Source organism: Octopus bimaculoides, chromosome 5 (genome assembly GCF_046866305.1).
Source record: "Octopus bimaculoides isolate indiv1 chromosome 5, ASM4686630v1, whole genome shotgun sequence".
Classification (NCBI taxonomy): Eukaryota; Metazoa; Mollusca; class Cephalopoda; order Octopoda; family Octopodidae; genus Octopus; species Octopus bimaculoides.
Genome location: NC_142932.1, coordinates 49,605,297 through 49,616,474, shown reverse-complemented (window position 1 = coordinate 49,616,474; position 11,178 = coordinate 49,605,297). Strand labels below are relative to the sequence as shown.

At 41.4% G+C, this 11,178-nt stretch overlaps 2 protein-coding genes across 4 annotated transcripts in view; one reads left to right on the top strand and one right to left on the bottom strand.

The window, feature by feature from the left end:
* The first annotated feature begins 4,423 nt into the window (after positions 1–4,423).
* On the top strand, positions 4,424–5,149 carry LOC149135516 (uncharacterized). Its single transcript, XM_089353076.1, has one exon. It carries the CDS (start codon positions 4,424–4,426, stop codon positions 5,147–5,149), a length of 726 nt encoding a protein of 241 aa, XP_089209202.1.
* A 5,219-nt stretch (positions 5,150–10,368) lies between these two features.
* Positions 10,369–11,178, bottom strand: part of LOC106869253 (uncharacterized) — an 80,329-nt gene continuing 79,519 nt past the window's right edge. For all 3 annotated transcript variants that reach the window (XM_089352218.1, XM_089352220.1, XM_052967808.2), the window contains exon 7: positions 10,369–11,178. This exon is cut by the window's right edge. The gene's annotated coding sequence lies outside the window, so the exon portion shown is untranslated.

The window sequence follows — 11,178 nt, the reverse complement described above, 5'->3', positions numbered from 1 at the left end:
TGACTATTCTCTGCGGCAACGCCATCGCAGTCATTACTGAGGGGTGCGGTTAAGTACCACACTTGTTCTGGAATATATAGCCCAACTCCTTCTCTCCCTCCATCTTCCGCTACTTTTTTCTCCATTTGTTTTCTTTCATTTTTTTTTCATCTTTTTAAAGTGTATATTAGTAAATAAAGTGCTTTATGAAAATTAAGAAATGTTTTCTAAGAAGTGTATTTATCTATACTATAAATTGCAGTGTTCTTGATTGCTTGATTGATTGAGTGTCGGCAGATTCACTCGAGAACGGTGCAGTGGAATCGCGTGAAATTCAGCACAGAGCGGCAGCATGGTCCGCTCATGTTCAGGAGATTTTTATTGCCCTCCAACTCCCATGGTTACCGAGATAATCGATTATTACTTTTTAAGATAGGAATATCCCATTGAAAGTGGGGAGGGGCGATTTTGTTGCCTTTTCCATGCGCAAAATTTTACGAAAAACCAGCACAATAAAGATTATTTTTTTCCAAGTAATGTAGCTGGGTTTGTTTTTCGAAAATTTTAATCAGAGGCACAGAAAAAAAATAATTTCAATTTTTTGTGCATTAAAAAGCCAAAGCTGTTAGACGCTGGCGTACAGCGATCGATATATATGCAGTGAACGTTTTCTCCATTTGCGTGCAATAAGGCTTAGGGCAAGCGAGTGTAACATCGAAATAACTTGAAAAGAATGCATGTGGGAATGCCGTTATAATGAATGCTCATTTAAATGTATTTTGCATGGAGTTGATGTACTTTTTAACAGGAGAGGAGTGCCTGCAGGCTGGTTCTTCTCAAGTTTATGCATTTTCAGGTTCAATATGTTTCAAATAAGTACTGACAATTGAAGGTGATTGCAAAGACAAAGAACTACCTGTTTTTTTTTAACAATTTTAACAGTGAGAACATTGGACAAAATATGTTATTGACATTAATAGTTTGTACCTTAGCTAATTACTGTTGAGAACTGCATAATCCATGTGTCATGTTAGAGATCTAAAAGGCATTATCGAATTTCATTATTTTCTTTAATCCAGGCAACGCTGGATATTTCTGCTAGTTGTTTATAAAAGACTAAATGTGAATATTTAACATTATACTTTGGGATAGTCCAGAGATTTGAGGGCCACCCTGCACATGTGTATGCCTGTGTAGGGCAGGATTCATGACGGACGAACTGTAGACAGGAACTTCGATGCGGACTAGCTAGGAAGTTGGTCAGCAGCGAAAGGACTTCCGTTGGGAGAAGAAGAACAAAAGAATGTCAGCAGTGAGTGTTATAAGAATCTGAATGAATTTGTAGTAACGCCGTGCGCATGCGTAGTCTCACGCATGCGTGGAATTCAACATACCAAGTTTTCCCGCTTTGATCTCACTCTTTCTTGCTGGCCAGCGATTGAGCATGGACGTGTTTAGCTGTCTCTCTCCATCTTTCGGACTTACGCTCGACAGCTCGCTTACATCTACATACCAACGTCCCAACAACCATGCTCACACACACAGAAGCTGTAACAACAAACAAGAGCTAAAGATGTATATATTTACCACCTAAATAAATGTTGTTTGTGTTGATAGGCTGGAGTTCAGCGTTCCGTTATGTTCTTAATATTATATAGGAAAGTCAGGTATACATCTAATGATGTATAACCCACTTTCCTATAAAGTGGTGACCCCCGACGTGATTCAAACACGCAGCCCTCTGAGCTACAATAACCCACTTTCTTATAAAGTGGTGACCCTTCGACGTGATTCGAATACGCAGCCCGCTGAGCTACAATAACAACTATTTCTATATAACTGATAACCAACATTCTTATAACTGGTGAACCCCGACTAAAGAACAAATGCGGTCATGGAGATTGAACTACGAACATCTGTATAACGAAGAATCTGCCCTGGCATCGAAGCCAAAACACAACTAGTGATAAGCTCTGCCAAACATACGCCTCACTTCTTTCACATACAGACTCATACTATTGTGTACTCAAGAACTTGGTATAAAACTCTCACGTGTACTGACTTTCTATCTGCTGTGATATCTCACATACATATAGACGGCCTGTTTTTTATTATGTTCTTATATGTCGCATTCACACTCTCACATACACATACATCTTTTATGCCACACTAAATATATCTTGTTATTCATTTCATACGGTTGTCTTTTCTATCGTCTCATTACTGGCTATTTATGTTATCGTAGTATAACATAATTATTTGTATATCATCTTTGATATATTATTTTGTGTTCGACCGTGTGACACGTTTAAATAAAAGGAGTCCTCTGTTTTTCCATTCGTCACTATTTCTCCTTTTTGAGTTCGCACGGTCGTTCTTTCATCTTGGGTTAAGAAAATTTTTCTTCGAGGTTTTCGCTAATGGCCGTACAGAGATTTGTCTGTCGACCGTCTGTAAAAGCGCACCTCTTCAAACACCATCACCGAGCGACCTTTTCGCCACCAGCTTCGTTCAACCAAGATTACCACCGTGACGACAACTATTACTACTACCAACTACAAGCATTCCCCCGACGTCGCCAAGTTTCAACAGGACATCATTACCACCACACATACAGAACACAGCTATATTACAGTTCCTGCGCCGACGTCTTCACCATCAATGTACTGTCTACCACAGTGTCGTGCGCCAACAACCCCACCACCAGGGACACACCAGATCAACACACTCGGTTTTATCGACTCTGTTAGAGTGGATGTTTCCACTCACGATCAACAGACCAAATTTCCTTGTGTAACTTTTATAGAATATTCCGTACCAGGTAACTGGTCACAACTAGCATCCGACGCTCAACTATAGCTCTGCCAACTGACCACGACTTCCTGAGTACAGACATTCTATCTCCTTGTGGAATTTTGATACGAACTGGTTTTCTCTATCTCAGTGTTTTAGGACTTTTCGCAGTCTATACTACAGACACTTTTGCTATATTCTGTGTTTTTTCTCACACACACACTTGTGCACTCATATATTTTCTTTCCTTTCAGGGAAAACAAAAAAATCAGACTTTTACATCGCGTGATTCCAGTTTCCTGGACAGTTGTCATCACGGTTGTTTTGTCATTGTCATTTCATTTGTACATTGCATGCATGTATCTCACAAGTGTACATTCATTTCTTTGATTTTTCTTTGTGTGTGTTTACCACATCTTGTGGGTGATTTCGGTGGCCATCCTGCCTCAGGCGTTCCAACAGATTTCATATTATCGTGCGTTTCCGCACTGGCAAGGGAGCCCTGTAGTAACGCCGTGCGCATGCGTAGTCTCACGCATGCGTGGAATTCAACAACCAAGTTTTCCCGCTTCATTCTCTCTCTCTTTCTTGCTGGCCAGCAATTGAGCATGGACGTGTTTAGCTATCTCTCTCCATCTTTCGAACTTACGCTCGACAGCTCGCTTACATCTACATACCAACGTCCCAACAACCATGCTCACACACACAGAAGCTGTAACAACAAACAAGAGCTAAAGATGTATATATTTACCACCTGAATAAATGTTGTTTAAGTTGATAGTCTGGAGTTCAGCGTTCCGTTATATTCTTAATATTATATAGGAAAGTCAGGATACATCTAATGATGTATAACCCACTTTCCTATAAACTAAACAGAAATAACTGGCGACTTAAGCCCCGATGTACGTAAAGTAATAAACCTTTGATAAATGTATTCTCGTCTCCACTGCTTAACTGGTGACCCCGACGATAGAATGCTATCGATACAAACATCGCAAGCAACAAAACAACACTGAGGCTACCACAGTTCTGGTCTAAGAGGGCTGAACTGTGGTTCGCGCAGGCGGGGCCAATTCAATATAAACAAAGTAACGGCCGACCAAACGAAATAATCGTATGTTGTGGCAGCACGAGATGAAGATACGGTAACAAGGGTGCTGGACATTTTAACCCAACCCCCACCAACGAACAAATACGCCATATTGAAAAACAGGCTAGTGGATACATTCCAACGCAATGAAAGAGAAGCGGCAGCCAAGATACTGGAGGGGGAATTAGGCGATTCTAAGCCTTCGGAACTGATGGAGAAAATGTTGGCATTAGGTCTCCCCGCCCCCGGTGAGTCACCTTCCTTTTTGTTTAGGCAAATATTCCTCTGCAAGCTTCCACCCCAGGTCCAGGCCCTCATAACTCAGACTGAAATCAAGGATATGCGGCAATTAGCGAAGGCAACTGTGTGATGGTCAATGCCATAGGGTCAGCCCCAAAACAGGGTTAAGCAAGATGACTTGTGCTTCTACCATGCAAAGTTCGGGAAAAAGGCAACAAAGTGCAAACAACTATGTAGCTTCAGGACCCCTTCACCAGTGACCCAGAGAAACTCCAGGGCCGACCGCCATTGAACACCCTGGTGGCCAGCAGACATAATCAAATGCTCCTCTATGTCCGCGATTGGACCTCCGGATGCAGGTTCCTAATCAACACAGGAGCAGAAGTCAGCGTTATCTCGACGTCAGCAAAGGACCTCCGTCATGGAAAGTGGAGCCAACCTTTAACAGCTGCCAACGGGTCCACAATTAAGGCATATGGTCATCGCACCCTTTCTCTCAACATCAGCTCACAAAAATACACATGCACATTCACCATCGCCGATGTCCATCAGCCCATAATCGGTGCAGACTTTCTTCGAGTACACTTGCGGGGAAGAGGAGTCCTTGACAACTCATACGCTTCCATGTCTCTTGCAACATCTACACATGCCGCCTCCCGCATTGCAACCGTCTCGCAGACCAAGAATGAATTCTTAAATCTTCTTGTAAGTCATCCCAATCTCACCACTCCGACATTCTCCAAACCTACAGCCCTCCACGGGGTGACACACCACTTCTCCACCACCAGCCCTCCAGTGCACAGCTGCGCATGTTGTCTATCACCAGACAAACTTGCAATCACAAAGGCCAAGTTCGACAATATGGAGGCATTGGGCATAGTTCACCGATCAAGCATTCCCTGGTCGTCACCCCGCATGTGGCCCCCAAATCCAATGGAGGTTATCGACCCTGCGGAGATTACCACCATCTCAACGCAGATACGACACCTGACACATACAGGATTTCTCAGCCCAGCTAGCCAGGTGCTCAATCTTCTCGAAGGTTGACCTCATCCAGAGATACCACCAAATACTAGTACAAGACAACGATGTACCAAAAACTGCTGTGATCACTCCTTTTGGTCTGTACGAATTCCTACGTACACCCTTTGGGCTAAATAAATGCAGCACAATCCTTCCAACGCCTGATGGACACTGTGTGCAGAGGTCTCGATTCTGTCTTTGCATACTTCGATATCCTTATTGCAAGCCAAAACACGGAGCTTCATAAGAAGCACCTAGTAACTCTTTTTTTATAGGCTAGAACAGTATGGTTTGGTAATCAACCCTGCCAAGTGCATTTTTGGTATGACAGAAATTGACTTCTTGGGACATCGAATCACAAGTGCTGGCACTACACTCACGCCAGAAAAAGTGAAAGCTACCCTATCCTTTCCATGCCCCACCACAAGCAAGGCTCTACATCAATTCGTGGGCATGGTAAACTTTTACCATCACTTCATCCCTACTGCAGCAAGAGTGATGAGACCCCTATACAAGGACTGTCAAAAGAGGGTTCAAAAAGACAGGTAGAGCGGGATAGTACAATAACTTCAACCTTCAAATCCACAAAACAAGCCCTGGCCCAAGAAACCATGCTGTCCCATCCTCATATATCAGCTTGGACAGCATTCACAATTGGCGCATCCAACACAGCCATTAGTGTCATTTTGGAACAACTCATCAACAGTTAGTGGCGACCGCTCGACTTCTTCAGTCAACAACTACGACCCCCTGAACAGAAATACAGTGCTTTTGACAGGGAACTATAGGCTGTCCATCTACGTGTCCACCCCTTTTGCTATCTCCTTGAAGGCCCATGTTTACAATATTCACAGATCACAAACCACTCACCTTTGCTATGAGCAAGCTCTCGGAGCCTTGGTCTGCACACCAGCAACGACAGCTATCAGCCATTTCTGAGTACACCACAGACATCCAACACATAGCCGGCAAGGGCAACCGAGTTGCCGACACACTCTCTCATGTTTGTACCTGCTCTCACACCTACCTAGCACCAATAACGGAATGCTTGGATTACGAAGCTATGACTGCAACCCAACAGACAAATGACAAGACCAGGGCCTACCGCACTACCATCACATCACTTTCTTTGTAGGATGTACACTTTGGCTCTAACAGCACAACCCTGCTATGTGTGATGTGTCCACTGGGAATCCATGACTGATCATCTCATCAGCCTGGCACAAGAAAGTTTTTCATGTCCTTCACAGACTTTCCCACCCAAGTACTAAAGCCACATGACAGCTGCTGTCAAGCGAATTTATCTGGCACAGTATGGCCAAGCAAATTGGGAACTGGACCAGGACCTACATCCCCTGTCAACAAGCCAAAGTCCATCAGCACACCAAAGCACCACTGGGCAACTATGAACCACCTCAGGCCTGATTCAACCATGTCAACATCGACCTTGTCAGCCCCCTACCACCTTCACAGGGTTGCTCTATCTACTGACCTTGGTAGACCGCTATACCTGTTGGCCTGAGGCTATCCCTCTCCGCAACACAGAAACACAAGAAGTCAGCTGAGCCTTCATCGCAAACTGGGTCGCCTGTTTGGGTGTACCAGACAGCATCTCATCCGATCGGGGTCCACAATTCACCTCAAAGCTGTGAAATGACATGTGTGACATTTTTGGAATCACAATGAACCACACAACAGCCTACTAACCACAGGCCAACAGATTAGTGGAGAGATTTCACCATTGCCTGAAGGAATCCCTGTTAACCAGACTTAATGGGCCAAACTGGATTGACCAACTCACATGGGTGATGCTGGGAATCCACACAGCCCCAAAAGAAAATCTCAACACTTCTTCTGCGGAAATGGTATACAGTGCCCCTCTTACAGTGCCAGGAGATTTCCTTCCAAATACGAAGTCAGATCCGGATGTCAAAAGGTACCTCACTCAACTGAGTGACAGCGTGGGCCAGTTGCGCCCTGTTCCTTTGTCAACACACAGTACACCCAGATCATCCATATCAAATGACCTCTGCACAGCTAAGTTTGTGTTCGTTTGACGTGACACAAAACAAAAACCCTTCCAGTCACCCTACGATGGTCTATATCAAGTCATACATCTGGAAGATAAAACATTCCAACTCCTAATTGGCGGACAAGACACAGTCTCCATTGATAGATTGAAACTGGCCCATCTCAATATTGACAGCCCCGTTCAGGTAGCCCAGCCACCTAACAGGGGCCACCCTAGGCAGATCATACCAACTCTTGACAAGGAGCAGTCACCAAAGAATTGAGTAACCACATGCATGGGTAGGACAATTTAAATGGCTTCCATTTCCAATGACAGTCAACAGTTCTGGGCGGGGGGGGGGCTATGTAGGGCAGGATTCACAACAGATGACCTGTAGACAGGAACTTTGTTCTGGGCTAGCTAGGAAGTTGGTCAGCAGCAAAAGGGACTTCCGTTGGGAGAAGAACAACAAAAGAATGTTAATAGTGAGTGTTAAACGAATTTGAATGAACTAAACAGAAATAATACGTAAAGTAATAAACCTTTGATAAATGTATTCTTGTTTCTACTAGTGTGTTTGCGTATAGCTTAAAGCTATACTTGCATATCAATTTGTATGTATGTATGTATGTATGTATGTATGTATGTATGCTTTGGATCATGCTTTGTAGTTCAGAGAGTAGGGTTAGTTCTGTGCAAAACTTATTCCTCACTTTAAAAAGAATCAAGCACAGATATTACTTGAAAGGGAAAGGAAAAGAATATCTTGCATGTACATGCAGAACCCTAAGAAGGAACAATCAAACAACAGAAGTCAATATTGATACTAAAGTAAATGACAAAAAGGACTCTGGAACATTTTGTTCTATGGTCTGGCCCGGCAGGTGTCCCAGGGCACCACAGCCTGGGTCCGGTAGTCATTCTGCAACTGTGAGTAAATTCAGGTTAAGGTGCAAGCCTATGAAATTAAGATGTTGAAATGTCCGAACCTTATTAGGCAATGATCTGTTGAAATCTCACCTGGAGAGAAGATCCACACTTGGTGCAAAAGAGTTACAAATGATATGATATAAACGTTGTTGCATTAGCCGAGAAAAGAATTCATGGAAAAGGGAATTTTGTTGAGAAATCTAATGGGTATCATTTATTTTGGAGTGGTTCTGTAATTTTGAAGATGAGTCCTGTAAAAGAGAATCAGAAATGGGATTTTCAGTTAAAACCACTCTAGTTTCGAAACTTGAGGAGCTGCCATATTGTCGTTCTGATTGCTTGATGTCTTTAGGAATTCCATTAAGAAAGGATTGCCATGCAACACTCATAAGAGCGTATACTTTAACTATGAATTCGTCTGAAGATGCTAAACTTGCCTTCTATCTGTTACACAGATTATCCGCAGTACCCTCCTGATGACAAAGTCATCATTTTAGGTGATTTTAATGCTCGTGTTGGTGCAGATTGGGAGACTTGGGGTGTTTTAGCATGGGGTTGGGAGTTCCAACAGTAACGGTTTACTGCTATTACAAATATGTGTAGAGATGGATCTATGTGTTATGAACACAATGTTTCAACTAACAAATAAGTATAAAACGACATGGATGCACACTGGATTGAAAAAAACAGCACCTTATATATTATATCCTCACTAGGAAACGTGATATTCAGGACATTGATACTGTACGAATTGTGCATGGTGCAAAGTGCCAGACGGGCCACAGGTGCATGCTAAGGTGAATTCTGTTGTCAAGCCTAAGGCCAGAGCAAACAATGTCAAGCTACCTAAACGGATTGATATCAATAAATTTAAGATACCATCAGTACACAATGATATTGTGAGGGAGATGAGTAATTTATCTTGTGATGGAAGTTGGAATTCGTTCAAAGAGAGAATCTGTGAGATTGGTAGTAACACTCTTGGTTCTGTTGTGATAAAGCAACAGGATTGGTTCGACGATAATGATAAAGAAATTGGTATTATCTTAGAGGAGAAGATAAATGCTGACCTTTCAATGAACAGGAGAGCAGCTACAAGTTTTAAGGAAGTAAAAGCAACAGTGCAGAAGAAGCTGAGGATGATGCAGGAAAATTAGTGGAGTAATAGATGTGATGAAATCCAAGAAGCTTCAAATGCTAACAATTCAAAACTTCTTTACTCTCACTTTATGGTCCAGATTATGGTCCAACTTCATCAACAGCTGCTCCACTTCATAGTAAAGATAGCACAGAAGTATTAACAAATCCTAAGGATATTGTTCGGAAATGGAAAGAGCACTTTGATTTGTTGCTCAACAGACCCACCAAAGTTGACCTCTCCCTTCTTGATAATATTCCTGAACGACCAACAAAACATTTTTTAGCATAGGTTCCGAACCCGGCTGAAATAAAAATGGCTTTTGTGAAATTGAACAAATAAAGGGCCCCTAGTATGACTAGATTAGGTGCAGAGATATACCAATGCGGTGGTGAACATTTCTGTACAATGGTGACAGGTGTAATCAGAGGGTTTGGCATAGTAAAGTAGTTCCTCAGGATTGGCGTGATGTGATTATGGAGATATTCTTCTATAAATCGAAAGGTCGAAAGGACGTCTGTTAATTGTGGCTGGAAAGATCCTTTGTAGGATAATTACTTGATAGATTGCATCTGCACATTGCTGATGAGGTTCAACCAGAATCACAATGTGGGTTTAGATGTAGTAGGAGCTCTATGGATATATTTTCAGCTAGACAGAGAAGTGCATTAAACAGGATATGGACTTTTTACTTAAAATATTGCAGCTAAAATTAAAATTTGAATATTAAAACTTATTTTATTATAGTTTACAAATAACCCTATACTTATTTAAGTCGAATTTGGCTAATTTACTACCTTAAATACAGAAAAAAAGTAACTAATTAGACATACAAATTAGCTGAGCAGTTTTGTACAATAAATTTAAAAGATGAGAACTGTAAAGAGTGATGAATTAGAAGAACTGGCATTCTTTGCTGCAACATTTTAAGTAAAAAGTTTCTTATTCTTTACTTTACTAGAAGTAATAGCTTGTCCTATACTTTTACAGGTGTAATAACTTGCCCTGTACTTTTCCAGGATTATAATCTTAAGAATATTACTTTTCATGCTCGCATTTTTCCATGTAATCCATGATTTTTACAGACATTGCTGTTATAAGATAATTAATAATGTGTCAATAAATAATTTAAGATTTTACCTTATAAAATACAGAAAGATAATATTTCAATTTTTCCATGTAAGTGATGAAAATATTTTAATTTTTTTCATGTTTAATTTAAATATATGTTGTGATAGAATTATACTTTTACAGGTGTAATAACTTGTCCTGTACTTTTCCAGGTTTATAATCTTAAGAATATTACTCATCATGCTTGTATTTTTCCATGTTGTATGTTAACTAACAATTTACTTAATTAATCTAACCATCTAACTACCAACTTATTTATTTATCTATCTACCCACCTATTTACCTACCTGACTGCCTATCTATCTACCTATTTATCTATCTATCTATGCGTCTAAGTATGATGCTGTATACATACCTGCCTTCCTGCCTGGTAGGCATGTAGGTGGACGTCCACACGGATACATATATGTATGTACACTGCATGAGTGGTATCCATGGCATTGAGGTCAATATGAGTAATGTTTCATTTATGAAGACATACTCTTGTATTTGTCTAAGTGACCAGTCCTTTGGGTATTTGGACAAAATGCAAATGTCATTTAGGTCATGTATGCTGCCATGTTGGTCTTTGGCATGCTGATAGAATATGGACAACTGTTTCCCATCATTATACTCACACCAGTGTTCGCTTAGTCTCTCCGTTAAAGTTGTAGGAGTCTTCCCAATGTATGCCGTGTTACTGTCCTTACAAACCCCTTCCATGCACCACCTTATGCTACATTTCTAGTCTTACTAGTACATGTAGTATTGTTGAAGGGGTACATCTTCTATAATGGTGATCCGATCAACCTCCCAGGTTTCTTAACGATCTTAATATAATGTCTGATGTAGCTTCAGAGACTT

Coding starts and splice junctions, on each gene's coding strand:
- LOC149135516 (XM_089353076.1), top strand. CDS start 4,424: ATGCTCCTCTATGTCCGCGATTGGACCTCCGGATGCAGGTTCCTAATC.